Genomic DNA, 27,226 nt, shown 5'->3' with positions numbered 1-27,226 from the left:
ATTGCTCTTATCAATGTTTTTACATTTTTAAAGTTTTTTTACCCCTTAATTTAGTGATCTTGTCAGAGTAGAGGTTTAGATTTTCTGAGATTTTGTCCTCATGAGGGAGGGACCTTTTAGAGGACATGATCTGACTTAAGGTCTTAAACATGCAGGACCTCAATTCCTTATGAAGGATTTTTTGCAGGGCTTCGTTTTCTATGTTAGGAGTAGGGGCAGAAGCTGTGTCTAATGCGCAGCTGCAAAGAATTCTCACCAAAAGCAAAGGACATCATACCACGTAGATGGAGTAGACGCATGCGCAGAAGAGTTCCCGCGTTTTTGGCAGCCAAATTAAGACACTCGGGTTACTGATTAGTAAAGCACATAGGCACGCTTCCCCTACAAAAAGTAAATGTCATGTGGCGCAATTATTAGTATTTGCAAAACATGTTGGTTAATTTGTTACATGTTATTTCGAGATGATTGAATTCAAGCAAGTTCCTTTACTCACGAAACCTTGCTCCATCACCACTGCAGTCCCTTGTCTTCCTTCATAAGAGGGCTTAATTACTATTCATGAATCTTTTTTAAATGCTCTTGACTACTTCTCTGTTTTACTCATGAAAAGGCAAATTAAATGTCAGTGTCTTTCTTGTAGCAATATCCGCTTAATGCAGATAACAGATAGATTAAACACTGTGCCGCAATAACTGAGGGGAGCAAAAATACTGACTTTGGCTTCAGCCTTAACTTGTTCCTCAGAGAAGGTACACACAGATTAGTCTACAACCACCAGATTTAATTTGAAGTTCATGTGAAAAGAGAAATCTTATCAAAATCAAAACTAGTAATATCCTATATCCTGATACCCCTCTAAAGTACATTAGAGTGAGTTTAAGAAGCAAAAAATATTTTTATTCTAGTCGCCATATTCTACTACGTATCTTCATTCTCCATGAGCACTCAGGCCCTAATTATGAGTAGCCCTTATGAGTGGTCCGCTCTAGGTACATATAGGTTTTGCAGTGTTTCCGGGCCTTAATTATTAGATCCTCAACCTCCAGACCCAATAATTACTCACCAGGTGACACCAGACATGCACCCACCAGTGGAGCTACAGGGCTAGCAGATAGCTGCAGTGCCAGTCCACTGTCTTTCTGCATATTATAGCATGGGCTGAGACAAAAAAAGCTTCCCTCTTGCTGCTTCTTGGTCCCCTTCTGCGCAACAAAGTGCAAGAGAAAAAGCCCTCAGAACATTTAGCACATTTAAGAAGGTGATAAATGTTTGTGTATTTGGGGCCGATTGTGTTCCTAGAAGGCAGGGGAAATTGAATAGAATTGGACCAGTTGTTACAGGGTCAGCGTATAATTCAAGCACATAAAAGGTGACGAGAGCAATGCTTGCAGTTTGTCTAACCTTTACCCAGCGCTTGGGTAGTATTCCAACCCATTGTTCTTTTTTCCACCATGCCACATCAGTTTGGACCTAGCCATATGCAAATTAGTTTTGACCGTGCTCCAATAGAAATAAATCCACACTGATCTGTCATTCCAGATCCTCCCTGAACTGGAACACAAGCAATCCAAGACTGGTTTTGCCCTGATTGGGCCTAGTCATTTGGGTCTAGTTTTTTTCCAGTGGCACATTGAGCACAATTTCCTGTTTTAGCTTGATTATTTGCTTTCTGTGTCTCTGATTATCTAATTGTGAACGTCCGGGGATCTCAAGCCTAACAGTAGAGACTGTGTTTAACACTTCTGTATGTTAAATGTAATTCACACCTTCTCTAATTTTCTGCGGCTAATGGCGATGGGTCTGTTCAGCACTGTTGACACCGTGGTCATAAACTGCGCTCAGTACATACACACATGTAAGAAAAAGTTCTGTTTTATGAGATGATGGGAACCTGGCAGAGGTTGGCAGATTGAAACACAGGTTTGTTTTGTTGTGTCACTTGTTTGCCAAAGGTGATCTTCTACATTGACAACTTTTTTCTGTGCAGGTTTTGCAAAATCCCATGGAGATAGCAGACTTGTACAGGGAAACCATCCAGTTCCCATCCCTGTGTAATGCATGTATCGGGCCTGAAGTAATAACTCAGTATGGAGGAAAATACTGCAATATCTACACCGGTATGTATGTAGCTGCTCACCATGCTGCCATCCATCGCTGTGCTGATATTAACAGTGCAGTTGGATTCAAGATTGTTAAAGATCCCAACAGTGTGTGCATGTCTAGTAAACAATGACCATAGTGCTATTTATATGAATAACCCTGGTTTAGTAGTGAAAAAGGTGAAATTCTATTTTATTTAATTTTGTATACTGGATTAGCTATAAGTAAAAAGCAACTTAGAAAATAGTTGTCAAAGTTTTCTAAGAATAGGCCCTTCTTGAAATATTTGACTTGCTGTTAATGTTCTATATGAATTATATTGACTTGGTCCCTAAAATTGCATTTTCTGTTCAAACTCTGTCTGAATTTCTGCAGACATGCACAGCAAAAACAGGCAGACAGATGTATACCAAACTCTGATCAAAAGATAGTGGTTGTCCAACTTGGTTTCTATGATTGTTTGACCTTTTTGCATTAAGCATATTTGTCTCTATGCAATGTTTTATAGATTTGTTTTATCTCAGACGTATGAAAAAAGAACAAGGCCACAGTCACAAAAGAACTACATAAATACACAGCATAATCTCAACACCTAAAGCAGCCTAGTGGTCGCATAGTAAAAGCTAATTGCTCCACCATTAACCGCCCCCACCCTCGCCTCCCCAGTTTTCAAGCTGCCACAGATCCTTCATAGGTTCCAATTTCGTCATCCGGAAACAAGAGCGCGTCTCCACATTCTTCGATGAGAATTCCTCTGTATATGCACCACTCGGTCCAAATTTCCATGCTCATACAACTGTCTAATTCCATTTTCCATCCTTCCAAGGTCTGAGGGTCTGCACTTTTCCATGCTTTAGCAATGTCCCTCTTGGCCACAATGAATCCCAGTCTCATCACAATTGCCTGATATCTATTACTGTCCATGTCTGTTGTGACATAGAGGAGAGTGAATTTGGGATCCCTGGGCAATCTTCATCCGAGCACTCGCCCAAGCATGTAAGCACCTCCTCTGAGAAGAGAAGTAGTTGTTCACAAACCCAAACAGTATGTAGCATGTCCGCCTCCAAGGCCCCACATCTTGGACAGCTGGACAAAGCTATGGTCCCCCATTCGCCATAACCTTTCCAGCGTATAGTAGACTCTTAAGTATTTCAGTTGGATGAGTGTAAATTGGGAAACAATTGCTGCTTCTCGGAGGAGACTTGAACCTCTCTCCAATGACCATCCTTTGGGGGTCCCTTGTTCCCGCTAATGCCACTTGTAATTGGTCAAATGTGTCTTTTGAATTAATCACTAATGAGCGGTACATGTGAGATATCTTATGAACAGCTAGCTTGTCAAGTAGGATTTTAGCTTCTATTGGGCTACAGTCTAGATCTACTATGAAGAGCATAAGGACATGCCGGAGTTGTAAATATTTTAAAAACGGACTACGGTGTAGATCATACTCTCCCTGTAAGTCTGCAGAGGATTTTAGCACCAGACCAGACATAATGTTTCCCATTTAGAGATACATATGGTATCCCAGAACTTCTGAACCTTGTAAATCAGACACCTGTCTCAAACGGCCCCAAAACACAGGGGTCACTTTAGTCAAGCTCTGAGAGTGTCCCTTCAAATCTAAGGGCCGTTGGGGCTAGGGGAAGAGACCTTGGTGGAGCTCCTCCGTAAGGCAAATATAAAAGGGATGTTTCTTTCATTACTCCTCTCTCTAATGCAAAAGCAGGCTCTCCTGTGTTGTCAAAACACCATTCATTGATAATAATTAGGTGTGAGGCTCAGTAGTAAGAAACAGTGTGCAGAGCAGTGATACCACCTTCATATGTAGATTTATAACATTTAGATAGGGCAATTTCATTACCAGACCAGAGGCTACCATTATGCATTATTTTTTTAATGCAACTTCAAGTACAGCCACGTAAAAGTTACACCATAAAGCAAAGCTCTAGAATAAAGAAGTGTAACTTGGCAACAGCAGCAAAGAGATCAGCATATTTTAAATGCGGCTTCAAGACAGATAAGTTGTTTTCTTCCTATGCTCTGTCACTGTATGGCTCATTTTACCTTCTAGTACCCATTTATATCTTTTTTTCTGACTTTTTGCCGATTTATACCCTCTCTGACTGTTTTTACCATGTGGTGTGCTCCCACCCCTTCCTGTTTGAAAAGGCTCCCTCGAGCCATTGAGCTGACGAGCTTGTGGAGATGCACCTGTGCGCCTGTGAGAGGTACTGAGACCTGTAAGAATTGTGGCAGCCTGCTCAGCCACCCCAGATGAATATCGTTTTTTTGTTTATCTCTGCTGATGAAGGATATAATCCAGAAACACATGTGTTTAGAGATGTAGAGCACTAACCTGCACCAACTTTGGTGGAACACTCCAGCAAAATACCAAGTAAGCATGCACTACAAACTGCATTTACCATAATGCTAAGGGGCGAACTGTGCTGGGAGGTCAGTAGTGTGCTCCCACCCCTTCCTGTTTGAAAAGGCTCCCTTGAGCCATTGAGCTGACGAGCTTGTGGAGATGCACCTGTGTTCTTGTGAGAGGTACTGAGACCTGTAAGAATGTTGGCAGCCTGCTCAGCCACCCCAGATGAAAATCGTTTTTATGTTTATCTCTACTGATGAAGGATCTAATCCAGAAACACATGTGTCTAGAGTGGTACAGCACTAACCTGCACCAACTTTGATGGAACGCTCCAGCAAAATACCAAGTAAGCATGCACTACAAACTGCATCAACCATAATGCTAAGGGGCAAATTGTGATGGGAGGTCAGTAGTGTTCTCTCACCCCTTCCTGTTTTTACCATGTGCCTTTACTTGTCTTGTCAAGGTCTACTCCCGCTCATTTGCGCGTTCCTAATGCTTCAGATAACTTTTCCCCTGTGGGCTGCTGCTCACGACCCGCTTTCACACCTTTCTAAAAATATTAATCTAACCACCTTACTTATATTATGAATGCTCAGGTACCTTCATTTTAAGGCTGCGCCTTGTGACCACTCGTGTCGCTTTTACTTTTTCTGCCCAAGAGAACACCCTCTCTCCTTCCCCTTGACGCTGTAAGAGATATTCGGTTGGGCCCATCTCGCATACAGGGCGCAGTGCGGACGCTTATCGCAGCTCCAATTTACAGAGTGCGGTCCGCGCCACCGTCGTGCCTTCGGTCCCCCTCTTAGCGCACGTTAACTCCAAGCCCAATATTAAGTAAAACATTTTTTTTTTAAAAAGGAGGAAACAAACGAGGAAGTCGTCGAAGGGCTCCCATTAGAGGAGAGACCCTTAGCAATGACCCATAACACGCTAGGCACTTCCTGATTGTTCAAGCTTGCAGAGGTTCCCTAGCAACGCTGCATTCAACAGCTGATTACCCGGCGGTTGACAGTTTATTAACGTTTCCTCTCCTGCCTATTTTTCAGATTATTGGATTCCTGGCATCCATTCTAATATAGAAAAAAAATACCCTATCCGAATCACTGACAAAATTTCGATTTCACTAAAATCGACCTACACAAATATCGTGTCTTAAATATAGATTACAATTACATCGACACCCTATACTTATTTATAAATTTACTAAAACATCGATCTCACTATATCGATATACAAAAATCTCGAGTAAACTAATTTCGATCACACTTATATCGAAATACTAAATATCGACAGTCAATAATATATATACCACAATACAAAAACATCGATTACCAAAATATAGACATCAATAATATAGACATTACCTAAATATCGACTTTTTTAAATTATTCTTACAGTTTCTAGAAACATTATACACATTAAATAAATTAATATTATACCCATATAACTAGTATTTACATAATAAACACTATTAAATAATTGTATCTCTCTAAAAAAAAATTAATAAATTACTAAATCTATGTAACAATTAAAAATTACTTTTGTTATATATGCACATTTTGTTTTAATATTATAAATGTTTTAAAGCTATACGATTTAATTATATTATGTTTAAAATACTTACTAATACACAAACTCTCTGAATAAACATTTCACATTCAGCAAACTAAACTATTTAAATGAAAAAAAATCAAACTAACCAATAGGAACTGTTTTCTAGGTTTCTAACCAATCACAAACTAACACTAATTAAACATACCCTATATAAAGAGCTACAATTAAGACTCAAAAACCAGGAGAAATTATTCAGCTTCAAGGAAAACTGCACTTATTTCTACTACCCTAAAGATTGTTCTCATACGAATATACTACAAATCAACTAAAAGTAAGTAATGTTATGTGTCTGTATAAAATGTTACATTATGTGCAACCTGCAGTTCATTGTAAATATCTATAACTGCTTTTCTATCTATCACTACATATTTCCTAAACAGATTCAAGGTTAACAAACAGATGAACATTTTCTAGAAAAGTACAACAACAAAGTTGAAAAGTAAGTTTATTAACATTCCTCTTTAAACACTAAATAAATGCTAAATCAATAGTAAAAATGTTATAACTAACTCATTAATTCCTAATTAAATGTCTAATTATTGTTTTTTATTAAACACAGTTTTCAAAGACGTAAAATGTGAAATGCTTGTTTAAAAAAATGTTACTTCTATTATAAAAACTAAACTAAAGATTCATCATACCATTACTTTTTTCCACAGATACCTTTACTAATTAAAGCTGCAACATAACAACAAACATTCTACCATCAACAACTAAAAATTAAAACTAGGTAAGCATAGAAAACATGCCCAAGTACTAATATTTGTTTTTTAAAGACTCACAATGTTAATATTTAACTGTTTGTATATTTAAAACAGGTATTTTTTTAAATGATATATACATCAGATTAAATGTTGCAAACGTTTTCATATTAAAACATAGTACCTTAGCAAATGTGTTATAAAAATACACATATAAACATTCACTAAAATATGCTGCATTTTCTTTCCACAGACCACTACAATCTATTAAAGCATCAATCAACAAAAAGATCTCCTTTGAAAATCTACTACTTTTGAATAGGTAATTACCCACAAATGTTACATACTTATTTTTTTTCTCTTCTAATAATATGACTATTTCTAATAATATTTAATACACCTTTTCTAGATTTAAGAAACCAACAATGACAGAAGATGCAAGATTTTTCTCATCTCAGAAAGGGAATTTTTTGTTATGCTATATGGGGTATACTTATACTCAGGAAAAACAAAAAGACCTTAAAGTTAACTGGAAATGTACTAAGTATTATTCTAACAAATGCTATGGTCGTGCAACAACCAGAGAAACACGTGTGATTAATACTACTGAACATAATCATCCACCTAACACCTCTGAAATAGAGGTTAGATCTACTCTAGACAATATTAAGGAATTAAGCAAAACCACTGACTTACCAACTAGTGTAATACTTAAGGAATTAATACCTAGAGTACCTAGAGAGGCAAGAGGTCAGTTACCAACTATAGCTGCTATAAAAAGAACTATTGCTAGAACCAAAAAATCAAGTATACCAACAATAGCAACACCTAAAACTTTTGAAGGGGTCATAATTCCACCTGAGCTTACCATAACACATAATGATGAACCTTTTATCTTCTACGACAACAACAACAAAGATAAAAGGATAATAATGTTTGCAACAAACACCAACCTAAAAAAATTAACTGATAGTCAAACATGGATGATGGATGGCACTTTTAGCATATGCCCTAAACCATTCTATCAATTATATACTATACATGGGCAATTCCACAATACCTCCATACCATTCATCTATTGTTTGTTACCAAACAAACAAACTTCTACATACACAGAAATATTAAACAAAATCAAAGAAGAAACAAGAGACTTCTTTCCCCTAAAAATTATAATTGACTTTGAACAAGCAATGATAAATTCTATCCTTAAAATATATCCACACACATCCATACAAGGATGTTACTTCCATTTTAACCAATGTATATGGAGAAATCTGCAAAAATAACACTTAGTGTTGAATATGCAACCAATATTACATTTGCATACCAAATCAAACAGCTCATTGCCCTAGCATACGTGCCAATAACCGATGTGGCTGAACACTATAATCTTTTAATAGAAAGTCCTTTTTATACACAAAATGAACAAAAATTGGCTCCACTTTTGGAATATTTTGAGGATACCTGGGTGGGGAGACTACACCGGTCAGGCCACAGACGACAGCCTAAATTCCTAATTCCTTGGTGAAATGTATATCTACCAACCCTAAATAAAGAGGCCAAAACAAACAACGCAGTGGAGGGTTGGCATAATGCCTTTCTATCTTCAACTGGCCGAACAACTCCTACACTACACAAACTACTAACAGCAATACAAAAAGAACAAAGTTTCCAAGAGTTAAGAATGGAGCAATCAATTTTACAATTAAAACCCATTCTATCAAGACAAACAGCCCAAATGTACCAATATTTACAACAAGAAGTACAACTTTACCCCACAACAAGAGGACTAGAATACTTAAAAATGATAGCCAAAACACTAAACTGAAAATAATAACCCAAAAAATTTCTGGACATTTAAAAAATGGCTTAAATGTAACCAAGTACTTAGATCGTGAGGCTAGAGGGTCTCTAGTCCCATCCCTTGGTTGGCACTCAAAACGGTTGTCCTTCCTTGAAACAAGAAAGTAACTTTCATTCAAAGTTCATTGTGGTTTGTTTTTATTTCATGATAAAGTTCTTTGTTTTCAAAAAACTGTTCTGATCATTTCACGATTGTTTTCAACATTGTAAATTCAAGCACTGTCTTACAAACGAGTCCAATGCATTTCGGGCATTGTAGATATGCCCTTCATCAGGGAATTGACACTAAAAGCAATGATATGAGCATACGTTAGAATGGTGATGATTATATACAAAAAATCATAAGATAGAATACATTGGCTATAACATGCTCGTCATTGTGCACAGAAGGTTCAAAGGGCAACAATAAACATGTCAAAAAAAATATTGTTAAGTGCGTAAAGAAAAACACTTGTGGTGTGTGCATGCACCAGTGAAAGTTGAAATGAGCCGCCGTGTCACTTACGTGCCTCTTGTTGAAAGTTATATCGAAATCTAAAAGAAAGGGGCGGACGGGCTCTCGTTAGAATATGGCGGTTATAGGAATACGGTGGATTAACTGGGGTAGCTAAGGGAATAAGAACTGACCTGAAGTTGAACAGCTATGTGCATGGGTCCGATGTTTGACTCCGAAAGCTGCCGGCAAAAGGTTTACATTTGCCGCGTTAAGTAAATTCAAATGGGAGGTCTCATGTGGTGGGTGACGTGTAGATGGACATGGTAAAAAGACTACGCGTCTCGGTGATGGGTGGGTTAGTTGAGTCACTGTACTCTGGTGCTTAAGTGGATGATCAAAATGCTAGTTACCCGTGTTGAGGTAAATGGAAACAAGGAAGGTGTTTGAAAATAAAAATTAACAATTAAAAAAATGTTGGAAATTTGAAAAAACTCGTGGTTTCGAACCGGGGTCTATGGGGTTGTAAACCCAATGGTTAAGCCATGTAGCTAAAGGGAGGTGAGGTGAAAAACGTGCTAATTGAACAGTGTCAATGGTCTTATAACTGGGAACGCACACATTAACAGCAAGGTAGGTGTACAGAGCAATTCAATCATAAATAACAAGAAAATTCTGTTCTGTCATTAAGGCCCATTGGTTTCTGGGTCGACAATTTATACATCCAGTAATTCTCTCTTCTGAGTAGAAATTTATTATTGTCTCTTCCTTCTTGTTTCGTGACAGTCTCAAGAATGATAAATTTGATTTGGGAGACATTGTGTTGTGCTTCAACAAAATGTGATGATAACGCTGACTTGGAGTTTTTCAGTCTGATGTTGGACTTATGTTCCGTAAGGCGCACCTTGATGCGTCTTTCCGTTTTGCCGATGTAAAACTTCCCACATGGGCATTTGATTCCATATATCAAATTGCTGGTGTCACAAGTGGCATTCACTCGTAGTTTAATGGAATGGCCATACCTAGGGTGTTGAATTATGTTGCCTTTAATGATGTTGTTGCAATGTCCACAACTTAAACAAGGTTTAGTTCCATGAAAAGCAGAAGTTACTGTTTGTTTCTGTTGCAATATTTCGCCTAAATTTTTAGCCCTGGTGTAGGCGAATATCGGTGGTTGATTGAATGAATTCCCAAAGTCTGGTTCCATGTTGAGGATTGTCCAATGTTTCATTATGCTTTGTTTAAATTTTCTACTTGCTGTAGAATATTTAGAAACCACTACAGTCCGTGTTTGTTCAGGCTTTATGGTAGGCGAGAGAAGTTTAGATCTATCTGTCTCAATAATTCTGGTTTTGGTTTTTTCCACTAGTGGTTTGGGGTAACCTCTGTTGGTAAATTTGTCGGTCATTTGAGAGAGTCTGACTTTGAGGGTGAATTGATCCGAAGAAATTCTTTTTACTCTTGCCATCTGTGAGTATGGCAGGTTTCGAATCAGATTTGGTTCGTGGAAACTGGAATATAACAGCATGTTATTCCTGTCTGTGGGTTTGACATACAAATCGGTGGTGAACCCTTGTGAAGTTACTGTAATTTTTACATCAAGGAAGTTAACGGACATATCTGAGATATCCCAGGTCAGTTGAATCCGTTGATCAATGGCATTAAATTTGTTGAGTTCCATTCTCAATGTCTCTTCGGTTCCAGTCCAGATGATAAAGAAATCATCTATATATCGGATTATCATTTTCAAATGTTTGGTCCAATCATTGTTGTTGAGAATATGTCGTGTTTCGTACCATTGCACAACAGGAGAAAGACCAACTGTTGGGTTCCCTAGCAACGCTGCATTCAACAGCTGATTACCCGGCGGTTGACAGTTTATTAACGTTTCCTCTCCTGCCTATTTTTCAGATTATTGGATTCCTGGCATCCATTCTAATATAAAAAAAAAATACCCTATCCGAATCACTGACAAAATTTCGATTTCACTAAAATCGACCTACACAAATATCGTGTCTTAAATATAGATTACAATTACATCGACACCCTATACTTATTTATAAATTTACTAAAACATCGATCTCACTATATCGATATACAAAAATCTCGAGTAAACTAATTTCGATCACACTTATATCGAAATACTAAATATCGACAGTCAATAATATATATACCACAATACAAAAACATCGATTACCAAAATATAGACATCAATAATATAGACATTACCTAAATATCGACTTTTTTAAATTATTCTTACAGTTTCTAGAAACATTATACACATTAAATAAATTAATATTATACCCATATAACTAGGTATTTACATAATAAACACTATTAAATAATTGTATCTCTCTAAAGAAAATTAATAAATTACTAAATCTATGTAACAATTAAAAATTACTTTTGTTATATATGCACATTTTGTTTTAATATTATAAATGTTTTAAAGCTATACGATTTATTTATATTATGTTTAAAATACTTACTAATACACAAACTCTCTGAATAAACATTTCACATTCAGCAAACTAAACTATTTAAATGAAAAAAATTCAAACTAACCAATAGGAACTGTTTTCTAGGTTTCTAACCAATCACAAACTAACACTAATTAAACATACCCTATATAAAGAGCTACAATTAAGACTCAAAAACCAGGAGAAATTATTCAGCTTCAAGGAAAACTGCACTTATTTCTACTACCCTAAAGATTGTTCTCATACGAATATACTACAAATCAACTAAAAGTAAGTAATGTTATGTGTCTGTATAAAATGTTACATTATGTGCAACCTGCAGTTCATTGTAAATATCTATAACTGCTTTTCTATCTATCACTACATATTTCCTAAACAGATTCAAGGTTAACAAACAGATGAACATTTTCTAGAAAAGTACAACAACAAAGTTGAAAAGTAAGTTTATTAACATTCCTCTTTAAACACTAAATAAATGCTAAATCAATAGTAAAAATGTTATAACTAACTCATTAATTCCTAATTAAATGTCTAATTATTGTTTTTTATTAAACACAGTTTTCAAAGACGTAAAATGTGAAATGCTTGTTTAAAAAAATGTTACTTCTATTATAAAAACTAAACTAAAGATTCATCATACCATTACTTTTTTCCACAGATACCTTTACTAATTAAAGCTGCAACATAACAACAAACATTCTACCATCAACAACTAAAAATTAAAACTAGGTAAGCATAGAAAACATGCCCAAGTACTAATATTTGTTTTTTAAAGACTCACAATGTTAATATTTAACTGTTTGTATATTTAAAACAGGTATTTTTTTAAATGATATATACATCAGATTAAATGTTGCAAACGTTTTCATATTAAAACATAGTACCTTAGCAAATGTGTTATAAAAATACACATATAAACATTCACTAAAATATGCTGCATTTTCTTTCCACAGACCACTACAATCTATTAAAGTATCAATCAACAAAAAGATCTCCTTTGAAAATCTACTACTTTTGAATAGGTAATTACCCACAAATGTTACATACTTATTTTTTTTCTCTTCTAATAATATGACTATTTCTAATAATATTTAATACACCTTTTCTAGATTTAAGAAACCAACAATGACAGAAGATGCAAGATTTTACTCATCTCAGAAAGGGAATTTTTTGTTATGCTATATGGGGTATACTTATACTCAGGAAAAACAAAAAGACCTTAAAGTTAACTGGAAATGTACTAAGTATTATTCTAACAAATGCTATGGTCGTGCAACAACCAGAGAAACACGTGTGATTAATACTACTGAACATAATCATCCACCTAACACCTCTGAAATAGAGGTTAGATCTACTCTAGACAATATTAAGGAATTAAGCAAAACCACTGACTTACCAACTAGTGTAATACTTAAGGAATTAATACCTAGAGTACCTAGAGAGGCAAGAGGTCAGTTACCAACTATAGCTGCTATAAAAAGAACTATTGCTAGAACCAAAAAATCAAGTATACCAACAATAGCAACACCTAAAACTTTTGAAGAGGTCATAATTCCACCTGAGCTTACCATAACACATAATGATGAACCTTTTATCTTCTACGACAACAACAACAAAGATAAAAGGATAATAATGTTTGCAACAAACACCAACCTAAAAAAATTAACTGATAGTCAAACATGGATGATGGATGGCACTTTTAGCATATGCCCTAAACCATTCTATCAATTATATACTATACATGGGCAATTCCACAATACCTCCATACCATTCATCTATTGTTTGTTACCAAACAAACAAACTTCTACATACACAGAAATATTAAACAAAATCAAAGAAGAAACAAGAGACTTCTTTCCCCTAAAAATTATAATTGACTTTGAACAAGCAATGATAAATTCTATCCTTAAAATATATCCTCACACATCCATACAAGGATGTTACTTCCATTTTAACCAATGTATATGGAGAAATCTGCAAAAATAACACTTAGTGTTGAATATGCAACCAATATTACATTTGCATACCAAATCAAACAGCTCATTGCCCTAGCATACGTGCCAATAACCGATGTGGCTGAACACTATAATCTTTTAATAGAAAGTCCTTTTTATACACAAAATGAACAAAAATTGGCTCCACTTTTGGAATATTTTGAGGATACCTGGGTGGGGAGACTACACCGGTCAGGCCACAGACGACAGCCTAAATTCCTAATTCCTTGGTGAAATGTATATCTACCAACCCTAAATAAAGAGGCCAAAACAAACAACGCAGTGGAGGGTTGGCATAATGCCTTTCTATCTTCAACTGGCCGAACAACTCCTACACTACACAAACTACTAACAGCAATACAAAAAGAACAAAGTTTCCAAGAGTTAAGAATGGAGCAATCAATTTTACAATTAAAACCCATTCTATCAAGACAAACAGCCCAAATGTACCAATATTTACAACAAGAAGTACAACTTTACCCCACAACAAGAGGACTAGAATACTTAAAAATGATAGCCAAAACACTAAACTGAAAATAATAACCCAAAAAATTTCTGGACATTTAAAAAATGGCTTAAATGTAACCAAGTACTTAGATCGTGAGGCTAGAGGGTCTCTAGTCCCATCCCTTGGTTGGCACTCAAAACGGTTGTCCTTCCTTGAAACAAGAAAGTAACTTTCATTCAAAGTTCATTGTGGTTTGTTTTTATTTCATGATAAAGTTCTTTGTTTTCAAAAAACTGTTCTGATCATTTCACGATTGTTTTCAACATTGTAAATTCAAGCACTGTCTTACAAACGAGTCCAATGCATTTCGGGCATTGTAGATATGCCCTTCATCAGGGAATTGACACTAAAAGCAATGATATGAGCATACGTTAGAATGGTGATGATTATATACAAAAAATCATAAGATAGAATACATTGGCTATAACATGCTCGTCATTGTGCACAGAAGGTTCAAAGGGCAACAATAAACATGTCAAAAAAAATATTGTTAAGTGCGTAAAGAAAAACACTTGTGGTGTGTGCATGCACCAGTGAAAGTTGAAATGAGCCGCCGTGTCACTTACGTGCCTCTTGTTGAAAGTTATATCGAAATCTAAAAGAAAGGGGCGGACGGGCTCTCGTTAGAATATGGCGGTTATAGGAATACGGTGGATTAACTGGGGTAGCTAAGGGAATAAGAACTGACCTGAAGTTGAACAGCTATGTGCATGGGTCCGATGTTTGACTCCGAAAGCTGCCGGCAAAAGGTTTACATTTGCCGCGTTAAGTAAATTCAAATGGGAGGTCTCATGTGGTCGGTGACGTGTAGATGGACATGGTAAAAAGACTACGCGTCTCGGTGATGGGTGGGTTAGTTGAGTCACTGTACTCTGGTGCTTAAGTGGATGATCAAAATGCTAGTTACCCGTGTTGAGGTAAATGGAAACAAGGAAGGTGTTTGAAAATAAAAATTAACAATTAAAAAAATGTTGGAAATTTGAAAAAACTCGTGGTTTCGAACCGGGGTCTATGGGGTTGTAAACCCAATGGTTAAGCCATGTAGCTAAAGGGAGGTGAGGTGAAAAACGTGCTAATTGAACAGTGTCAATGGTCTTATAACTGGGAACGCACACATTAACAGCAAGGTAGGTGTACAGAGCAATTCAATCATAAATAACAAGAAAATTCTGTTCTGTCATTAAGGCCCATTGGTTTCTGGGTCGACAATTTATACATCCAGTAATTCTCTCTTCTGAGTAGAAATTTATTATTGTCTCTTCCTTCTTGTTTCGTGACAGTCTCAAGAATGATAAATTTGATTTGGGAGACATTGTGTTGTGCTTCAACAAAATGTGATGATAACGCTGACTTGGAGTTTTTCAGTCTGATGTTGGACTTATGTTCCGTAAGGCGCACCTTGATGCGTCTTTCCGTTTTGCCGATGTAAAACTTCCCACATGGGCATTTGATTCCATATATCAAATTGCTGGTGTCACAAGTGGCATTCACTCGTAGTTTAATGGAATGGCCATACCTAGGGTGTTGAATTATGTTGCCTTTAATGATGTTGTTGCAATGTCCACAACTTAAACAAGGTTTAGTTCCATGAAAAGCAGAAGTTACTGTTTGTTTCTGTTGCAATATTTCGCCTAAATTTTTAGCCCTGGTGTAGGCGAATATCGGTGGTTGATTGAATGAATTCCCAAAGTCTGGTTCCATGTTGAGGATTGTCCAATGTTTCATTATGCTTTGTTTAAATTTTCTACTTGCTGTAGAATATTTAGAAACCACTACAGTCCGTGTTTGTTCAGGCTTTATGGTAGGCGAGAGAAGTTTAGATCTATCTGTCTCAATAATTCTGGTTTTGGTTTTTTCCACTAGTGGTTTGGGGTAACCTCTGTTGGTAAATTTGTCGGTCATTTGAGAGAGTCTGACTTTGAGGGTGAATTGATCCGAAGAAATTCTTTTTACTCTTGCCATCTGTGAGTATGGCAGGTTTCGAATCAGATTTGGTTCGTGGAAACTGGAATATAACAGCATGTTATTCCTGTCTGTGGGTTTGACATACAAATCGGTGGTGAACCCTTGTGAAGTTACTGTAATTTTTACATCAAGGAAGTTAACGGACATATCTGAGATATCCCAGGTCAGTTGAATCCGTTGATCAATGGCATTAAATTTGTTGAGTTCCATTCTCAATGTCTCTTCGGTTCCAGTCCAGATGATAAAGAAATCATCTATATATCGGATTATCATTTTCAAATGTTTGGTCCAATCATTGTTGTTGAGAATATGTCGTGTTTCGTACCATTGCATGAAAATGTTCGCATATACAGGGGCTGCAGAATTGCCCATAGCCATCCCTGTGAGCTGCTGGTACCATTCGTCTTTTACTCTGAAATAACTGTGGTACAAAGTAAAGTACATCAGTTCCATAAGGAACAATTGAAAATCTTGTTCTAGGTCAGTCTTCAAAAGCGCTGCTTCCATTGCTTCTATCCCCATGTCATGGGGTATGCTTGTATAGAGACTTCAGACATCCGCTGTGCATAGGTACACTTTCTCAGTTGGGTTGAACGGTAATTCTTGCAATTTGAGTAAAAAGTCCGTTGTATCTTTTATGTACGTTTGCATCGATTGTACTGAAGGTTGAAGATATTTGTCGATGAGTTGTCCTGTCGGTTGATGCAAACTACCTCTGGTGGAGACTATGGGTCTCATGGGAGGGTTTTTAAGATCTTTGTGTATCTTAGGTAGCATTCTTAAAGTCGGACTCTTTGGGTTAAGAGTGGTGAGAAAGTTTTTAGTCCTCTCTGTGATGATTCCTTGTCTCTGTGCACGATCTATAATGTTTCTCAGGGTGGTGGAGTACTCCATGGTGGGGTTACAGGTTAATCTGTTGTAGGTTCTCATGTCACTGATGTGTTCTGTGATTTTTTCATCATACATGCTGGTGTTCATAATAACGATTGCACCCCCCTTGTCCGCTCTAGTGCATGTAATTTGGTCGTTCGATGCTAGTTTCTTCAATGTATCCAAATCTTTTTGTGTGATGTTTCTCGATTTGGGTTTGGTGTGTTTCATTTTACTAAGATCCTGTTTGACTAGGTTCTCAAAAAGGTCCAGTGTCTTATGGCTTGTGGGCGCTTGGAAAGTGCTCTGTGTGCGTAAACCCAACAGTTGGTCTTTCTCCTGTTGTGCAATGGTACGAAACACAACATATTCTCAACAACAATGATTGGACCAAACATTTGAAAATGATAATCCGATATATAGATGATTTCTTTATCATCTGGACTGGAACCGAAGAGACATTGAGAATGGAACTCAACAAATTTAATGCCATTGATCAACGGATTCAACTGACCTGGGATATCTCAGATATGTCCGTTAACTTCCTTGATGTAAAAATTACAGTAACTTCACAAGGGTTCACCACCGATTTGTATGTCAAACCCACAGACAGGAATAACATGCTGTTATATTCCAGTTTCCACGAACCAAATCTGATTCGAAACCTGCCATACTCACAGATGGCAAGAGTAAAAAGAATTTCTTCGGATCAATTCACCCTCAAAGTCAGACTCTCTCAAATGACCGACAAATTTACCAACAGAGGTTACCCCAAACCACTAGTGGAAAAAACCAAAACCAGAATTATTGAGACAGATAGATCTAAACTTCTCTCGCCTACCATAAAGCCTGAACAAACACGGACTGTAGTGGTTTCTAAATATTCTACAGCAAGTAGAAAATTTAAACAAAGCATAATGAAACATTGGACAATCCTCAACATGGAACCAGACTTTGGGAATTCATTCAATCAACCACCGATATTCGCCTACACCAGGGCTAAAAATTTAGGCGAAATATTGCAACAGAAACAAACAGTAACTTCTGCTTTTCATGGAACTAAACCTTGTTTAAGTTGTGGACATTGCAACAACATCATTAAAGGCAACATAATTCAACACCCTAGGTATGGCCATTCCATTAAACTACGAGTGAATGCCACTTGTGACACCAGCAATTTGATATATGGAATCAAATGCCCATGTGGGAAGTTTTACATCGGCAAAACGGAAAGACGCATCAAGGTGCGCCTTACGGAACATAAGTCCAACATCAGACTGAAAAACTCCAAGTCAGCGTTATCATCACATTTTGTTGAAGCACAACACAATGTCTCCCAAATCAAATTTATCATTCTTGAGACTGTCACGAAACAAGAAGGAAGAGACAATAATAAATTTCTACTCAGAAGAGAGAATTACTGGATGTATAAATTGTCGACCCAGAAACCAATGGGCCTTAATGACAGAACAGAATTTTCTTGTTATTTATGATTGAATTGCTCTGTACACCTACCTTGCTGTTAATGTGTGCGTTCCCAGTTATAAGACCATTGACACTGTTCAATTAGCACGTTTTTCACCTCACCTCCCTTTAGCTACATGGCTTAACCATTGGGTTTACAACCCCATAGACCCCGGTTCGAAACCACGAGTTTTTTCAAATTTCCAACATTTTTTTAATTGTTAATTTTTATTTTCAAACACCTTCCTTGTTTCCATTTACCTCAACACGGGTAACTAGCATTTTGATCATCCACTTAAGCACCAGAGTACAGTGACTCAACTAACCCACCCATCACCGAGACGCGTAGTCTTTTTACCATGTCCATCTACACGTCACCGACCACATGAGACCTCCCATTTGAATTTACTTAACGCGGCAAATGTAAACCTTTTGCCGGCAGCTTTCGGAGTCAAACATCGGACCCATGCACATAGCTGTTCAACTTCAGGTCAGTTCTTATTCCCTTAGCTACCCCAGTTAATCCACCGTATTCCTATAACCGCCATATTCTAACGAGAGCCCGTCCGCCCCTTTCTTTTAGATTTCGATATAACTTTCAACAAGAGGCACGTAAGTGACACGGCGGCTCATTTCAACTTTCACTGGTGCATGCACACACCACAAGTGTTTTTCTTTACGCACTTAACAATATTTTTTTTGACATGTTTATTGTTGCCCTTTGAACCTTCTGTGCACAATGACGAGCATGTTATAGCCAATGTATTCTATCTTATGATTTTTTGTATATAATCATCACCATTCTAACGTATGCTCATATCATTGCTTTTAGTGTCAATTCCCTGATGAAGGGCATATCTACAATGCCCGAAATGCATTGGACTCGTTTGTAAGACAGTGCTTGAATTTACAATGTTGAAAACAATCGTGAAATGATCAGAACAGTTTTTTGAAAACAAAGAACTTTATCATGAAATAAAAACAAACCACAATGAACTTTGAATGAAAGTTACTTTCTTGTTTCAAGGAAGGACAACCGTTTTGAGTGCCAACCAAGGGATGGGACTAGAGACCCTCTAGCCTCACGATCTAAGTACTTTGATAGACGCCGTAGGGCCCTCGACGTCACCTTGTTGTGCACCTATAAAAACACAAAACTAGCTTAACTTCTTCAATCATTTTGCTGTGCATCTATCTGCCATTTGCAATTAAATGTAACCAAACCATCTTATTCACAAATTATAAGATATTTTTTTTCTAGAAATTATAAATATATAATAATTTTTAGCCCAAAAAAATCTAACTCAACAGAATATTTTTTTTAATTGAACATTTCCCAACCCACAACATTTAATAACATAAATGCATTTACCTTTTCACAACAACGTAATTAGCAAATCCAATGGTCCATAACAATCCATGCAGTAATAAATACACAGCATACAAAATAAAGTGGCCCAATACAATGCAAAAATACAACTGTTCGAAATACATCCGAAATCCCAATAATTCGATAAATCTGAATCCCTCAAAAACCCGAAAAAGGCTATAGAATTTTTGAAACGCTCCAGAAACCCAAATAAATAATCAATTTGTAAAACACATAGCAGTTACAGCAACTGAAATGCACTTCTTTAAAAAAAAAACGTAACTGCTCGGAAACGGAAATGGCTGTTTCCAAAAACGTACCAGATAAAAAAAATCATTCCCACCTACATAAAACTTAGAATAATACATTGTTAATAACTAGAACATACATATATCTAACAAAAAAATAATAAAAAGCCACAAACACAATAACTCCAAGGCCGTTACTGAGAAAAACGCTAAGAAAAGGTAAAAACATTAATAACCAACTACATACGAAGTTAACCCTAACATAGTAGTCCACAAACAACAAATAACAAAGTACTACCTTCAAAATTCCCTTAAATTAGTTAAAATATAACAAATAGCAATCTTACCTTCTCAGACGTGAAGTAGCTTCCAACCGCGAGCTTGAATCTTCCAAAATGACCCAAAAAGACTGAGAGCGGTTACAAAATAAAACACCCAAATGATAGTATTATCCAAATAATAGTTAAATAAAAGTCAAATTAATTTGTTTTACTAATAGAAATTTGTTAAAACTGTATAATTATTTTTGCTGTATTTATCCTATGTATTATTAATTTTTCTAGAAAAATATTAATTTGATATAATTTTTTTATTATTACATTAATTATTAATATATTTTAATATTTAATGTTATAATAAAACACAACATTATGTGTTGAAATTAGTGAAAAGAAAAGTGTTATTTTTCATTATTTATATACAAATTGTGACTAATATGTTTAATGTATTAATATTAATATTATAAAATTAATATTAATAAATTAAAAATATATAACAGATATTATAATTTAAAATGTTTGTAAAATATACATTGTATTATATGATCTATAAATATTATCTATGTTGTTATTTGAAAATATATCTACATATATAACATATATTGAAGTTCACATTTATATGTAACAAATATATTACTATATCATTTATTAACAATTGTGATGTATTGTAATTTCTCTTAAAATTTATATACTCTATATAGTATATTGTTCAATGTTTTCTCATTTACTATATAATTTACATATACCACAAATGTAATTTACTGCAAAGGTATCGAAATTAAAAACAATTTTTTTGTTTAAATTGTATAAAATCATTTTTTAAACATGTATTATTTGCTTTAATTACAATATGAACAAATAAATACTAACTTTGTTTAAAACTGTGTCATTTTGGTCTACTACCCATTATTAAAGAATTACTATCAATATATAAAAATTTTAAATTTTTTACAATATATATATATATTTATTTGTATTTTACATATATATTTAACTATTACTATCAATTTACTATTCACACATAAATATACAATTTATTTAATTGGATACTGGACACTGAACATGAAACATTTACTTATCCAAATCAAATATAATTTTTTTTTATTAATACTAAACACTTAACCTATTAAATTAACTATTCTAACTCCAATCTACATTTAATTAGGGTAGTTGCTGGACACTGAACCTATTAAATTTACTATTCCTACTCCAATCTACATTTAATTAGGGTAGTTGCTGGACACTGAACCTATTTAATTTACTATTCCAACTCCAATCTACATTTAATTAGGGTAGGTGCTGGACACTAAACCTATTTAATTTACTATTCCAACTCCAATCTACATTTATTTAGAGTAGGTGCTGGACACTGAACCTATGTAATTTACTATTCCAACTCCAATCTACATTTAATTAGAGCAGGTGCTGAACACTGAACCTATTTAATTTACTGTTCCAACTCCAATCTACATTTAATTAGGGTAGGTGCTGGACACTGACCTATTTAATTAACTATTCCAACTCCAATCTACATTTAATTAGGGTAGGTGCTGGACACTGAACCTATTTAATTTACTATTCCAACTCCAATCTACATTTAATTAGAGTAGGTGGTGGACACTGAACCTATTTAATTAACTATTCCAACTCCAATCTACATTTAATTAGGGTATGTGCTGGACACTGAACCTATTTCTTTAAATATTCCAACTCTAATCTACATTTAATTAGTGTAGGTGCTGGACACTGAACCTATTTAATTAACTATTCCAAATCGAATCTACATTTAATTAGAGTAGGTGGTGGACACTGAACCTATTTAAATTACTATTCCAACTCCAATCTACATTTAATTAGGGTAGGTGCTGGACACTGAACCGACTTAATTAAATATTCCAACTCCAATCTACATTTAATTAGAGTAGGTGCTGGACACTGAACATATTTAATGTACTATTCCAACTCAAATCTACATTTAATTAGGGTAGGTGCTGGACACTGAACCTATTTAATTTACTATTCCAACTCCAATCTACATTTAATTAGAGTAGGTGCTGGACACTGAACCTATTTAATTTACTATTCCAACTCCAATCTACATTTAATTAGGGCAGGTGCTGGACACTGAACCTATTTAATTTACTATTCCAACTCCAATCTACATTTAATTAGGGTAGGTGCTGGACACTGAACCTATTTAATTTACTATTACAACTCCAATCTGCATTTAATTAGAGTAGGTGCTGGACACTGAACCTATTTAATTTACTATTCCAACTCCAATCTACATTTAATTAGGGCAGGTGTTGGACACTGAACCTATTTAATTTACTATTCCAACTCCAATCTACATTTAATTAGGGTAGTTGCTGGACACTGAACCTATTTAATTTACTATTCCAACTCCAATCTACATTTAATTAGGGCAGGTGCTGGACACTGAACCTATTTAATTTACTATTCCAACTCCAATCTACATTTAATTAGAGTAGGTGCTGGACACTGAACCTATTTAATTTACTATTCCAACTCCAATCTACATTAATTAGGGCAGGTGCTGGACACAGAACCTATTTAATTTACTATTCCAACTCCAATCTACATTTAATTAGGTTAGGTGCTGGACACTGAACCTATTTAATTTACTATTCCAACTCCAATCTACATTTAATTAGGGTAGGTGCTGGACACTGAACCTATTTAATTAACTATTCCAACTCCTATCTACATTTAATTAGGGTAGGTGCTGGACACTGAAACTATTTATTTAAGTATTCCAACTCTAATCTACATTTAATTAGTGTAGGTGCTGGACACTGAACCTATTTAATTACCTATTCCATATCCAATCTACATTTAATTAGGGTAGGTGCTGGACACTGAACCTATTTAAATTACTATTCCAACTCCAATCTACATTTATTTAGGGTAGGTGCTGGACACTGAACCTATTTAATTAAATATTCCAACTCCAATCTACATTTAATTAGAGTAGGTGCTGGTCACTGAACCTATTGAATTTACTATTCCAACTCCAATCTACATTTAATTAGGGTAGTTGCTGGACACCGAACCTATTTAATTTACTATTCCAACTCCAATCTACATGTAATTAGGGTAGTTGTTGGACACTGAACCTATTTAATTAACTATTCCAACTCCAATCTACATTTAATTAGGGTAGGTGCTGGACACTGAACCTATTTAATTTACTATTCCAACTCCAATCTACATTTAATTAGGGTAGGTGCTGGACACTGAACCTATTGAATTTACTATTCTAACTCCAATCTACATTTAATTAGGGTAGTTGCTGGACACTGAACCTATTTAATTAACTATTCCAACTCCAATCTACATTTAATTAAGGTAGTTGCTGGACACTGAACCTACTTAATTTACTATTCCAACTCCAATATACATTTAATTAGAGTAGGTGCTGGACACTGAACCTATTTAATTTACTATTCCAACTCCAATCTACATTTAATTAGGGCAGGTGCTGGACACTGAACCTATTTAATTTACTATTCCAACTCCAATCTACATTTAATTAGGGTAGGTGCTGGACACTGAACCTATTTAATTTACTATTCCAACTCCAATTTACATTTAATTAGGGCAGGTGCTAAACACTGAACCTATTTAATTTACTATTCCAACTCCAATCTACATTTAATTAGGGTAGGTGCTGGACACGTAACCTATTTAATTTACTATTCCAACTCCAATCTACATTTGATTAGAGTAGGTGCTGGACACTGAACATATTTAATTTATTATTCCAACTCCAATATACATTTAATTAGGGCAGGTGCTGGACACTGAACCTATTTAATTTACTATTCCAACTCCAATCTACATTTAATTAGGACAGGTGCTGGACACTGAACCTATTTAATTTACTATTCCAACTCCAATCTACATTTAATTAGGGTAGGTGCTGGACACTGAACCTATTTAATTTACTATTCCAACTCCAATCTACATTTAATTAGAGTAGGTGCTGGACACTGAACCTATTTAATTTACTATTCCAACTCCAATCTACATTTAATTAGGGCAGGTGCTGGACACTGAACCTATTTAATTTACTATTCCAACTCCAATCTACATTTAATTAGGGCAGGTGCTAAACACTGAACCTATTTAATTTACTATTCCAACTCCAATCTACATTTAATTAAGGTAGGTGCTGGACAATTAACCAATTTAATTTACTATTCCAACTCCAATCTACATTTAATTAGAGTAGGTGCTGGACACTGAAGCTATTTAATTTATTATTCCAACTCCAATCTACATTTAATTAGGGCAGGTGCTGGACACTGAACCTATTTAATTTACTATTCCAACTCCAATCTACATTTAATTAGGGTAGGTGCTGGACACTGAACCTATTTAATTTACTATTCCAACTCCAATCTACATTTAATTAGGGCAGGTGCTGGACACTGAACCTATTTAATTTACTATTCCAACTCCAATCTACATTTAATTAGGGTAGGTGCTGGACACTGACCTATTTAATTTACTATTCCAACTCCAATCTACATTTAATTAGAGTAGGTGCTGGACACTGAACCTATTTAATTTACTATTCCAACTCCAATCTACATTTAATTAGGGCAGGTGCTGGACACTGAACCTATTTAATTTACTATTCCAACTCCAATCTATATTTAATTAGGGTAGGTGCGGGACACTGAACCTATGTATTTACTATTCCAACTGCAATCTACATTTAATTAGGGCAGGTGCTAAACACTGAACCTATTTAATTTACTATTCCAACTCCAATCTACATTTAATTAGGGTAGGTGCTGGACACTGAACCTATTTAATTTACTATTCCAACTCCAATCTACATTTAATTAGAGTATGTGCTGGACACTGAACCTATTTAATTTATTATTCCAACTCCAATCTACATTTAATTAGGGCAGGTGCTGGACACTGAACCAATTTAATTTACTATATTAACTCCAATCTACATTTAATTAGGGTAGGTGCTGGACACTGAACCTATTTAAATTACTATTCCAACTCCAATCTACATTTAATTAGGGTAGGTGCTGGACACTGAACCTATTTAATTAAATATTCCAAGTCCAATCTACATTTAATTAGAGTAGGTGCTGGACACTGAACCTATAGAATTTACTATTCCAACTCCAATCTACATTTAATTAGGATATTAGCTGGACAATGGACATATTTAATTTACTATTCCAACTCCAATCTACATCTATTTAGGGTAAGTGCAGTGAACTCTAACTATGTAGATTTGTGTTATTAAGTCCCCGGCCGTATCCCCTATAAAACAAAATGTCCACTCATAAACAGTTATAAGTAAATGTAAATTAAAATTTCACAAATATTAATCAAATTTTAAATGTATATTCATATTTCTATATTATTATTTAACTAAATATTAACATCTCTATATTAATATTGTAACCACTCCCCAACCTTATCCCATTTAACACAATAATCCACGGTGAAATTTTAATATTTATTTAATACTTTTCAAATAAAAATTTGAAAATTTTAATTTGTAATTCAAATAATTAATTTCGACATTCATATTTTTTATTTGTAATTTCCTTTAAAAAAATATTTTTTATACATATTTTTTTCAAACACCACCCTTATCCCCTATAAACTCTACCTCCCGCTCCAACAAATTGTAAAAGATTTCTATTTTCTAAAATCAACTTTCTAAATATAAAATTCGCTTTTTGAAATCTATTAAACTAATTTCCAAAATATTTTTGTTTTATGTAATACTTTTTAATACACTCACCACCCTTATGCCCTATAAACCCAACATCCAGCTCCAAAAAATTAAATAGATTGCCAAATTTAAAATTTCCTATTTATAAAATAAAATTTCATATTTCAAATTTTTTATTTAGAATTATTATTTATAAATATATATATAGTTAGGGGACTCACAATACCGCAGGCAGAGGCTCATCTTCCATACCGAGGATTCTAAGGGCAGTTCCGCCCACACGGCTCGCCGCTCCCGCTTCGCGGGAGCCGCTTCGCACAGGAGTGCGCTTCCAGTTAACCAACTGCACCTGGACACTTTAGGCGGAGGTAAGGGCGTGAGGCAAGGCGTGGGCTGCGAGTGTGCAGGGACTCCAACATCCAGGAGTCCCTGCGAGACCACGGACTGACCATCCGGTCCGCTCTCCCCGCCGGCCCGCCCCCCGCCCGCCTGAGACTTTAAAAGGCGCTTTCCCTTGCCACTTGTTGGGACTCACAATACCGCAGGCAGAGGCTCATCTTCCATACCGAGGATTCTAAGGGCAGTTCCGCCCACACGGCTCGCCGCTCCCGCTTCGCGGGAGCCGCTTCGCACAGGAGTGCGCTTCCAGTTAACCAACTGCACCTGGACACTTTAGGCGGAGGTAAGGGCGTGAGGCAAGGCGTGGGCTGCGAGTGTGCAGGGACTCCAACATCCAGGAGTCCCTGCGAGACCACGGACTGACCATCCGGTCCGCTCTCCCCGCCGGCTCGCCCCCCGCCCGCCTGAGACTGTAAAAGGCGCTTTCCCTTGCCACTTGTTGGGACTCACAATACCGCAGGCAGAGGCTCATCTTCCATACCGAGGATTCTAAGGGCAGTTCCGCCCACACGGCTCGCCGCTCCCGCTTCGCGGGAGCCGCTTCGCACAGGAGTGCGCTTCCAGTTAACCAACTGCACCTGGACACTTTAGGCGGAGGTAAGGGCGTGAGGCAAGGCGTGGGCTGCGAGTGTGCAGGGACTCCAACATCCAGCAGTCCCTGCGAGACCACGGACTGACCATCCGGTCCGCTCTCCCCGCCAGCCCGCCCCCCGCCCGCCTGAGACTGTAAAAGGCGCTTTCCCTTGCCACTTGTTGGGACTCACAATACCGCAGGCAGAGGCTCATCTTCCATACCGAGGATTCTAAGGGCAGTTCCGCCCACACGGCT

General features: G+C 36.1%; 1 protein-coding gene across 1 annotated transcript in view; it reads left to right on the top strand.

Annotated features, from left to right (window-relative positions):
- The window catches only part of LOC144783082 (acylamino-acid-releasing enzyme-like), a 716,578-nt gene that overhangs the window by 87,236 nt on the left and 602,116 nt on the right, over nt 1-27,226 (top strand). Inside the window, exon 3 of the mRNA XM_078662245.1 lies at nt 1,988-2,117. Coding sequence (XP_078518371.1) covers nt 1,988-2,117 — 130 coding nt within the window. The remainder of the gene's footprint in view (nt 1-1,987; nt 2,118-27,226) is intronic.

The sequence above is a fragment of the Lissotriton helveticus genome, chromosome 9 (assembly GCF_964261635.1).
Source record: "Lissotriton helveticus chromosome 9, aLisHel1.1, whole genome shotgun sequence".
Taxonomy (NCBI): domain Eukaryota; kingdom Metazoa; phylum Chordata; class Amphibia; order Caudata; family Salamandridae; genus Lissotriton; species Lissotriton helveticus.
The sequence above is the reverse complement of the archived record's forward strand: the minus strand, read 5'-3'. Positions and strand labels throughout refer to the sequence as shown.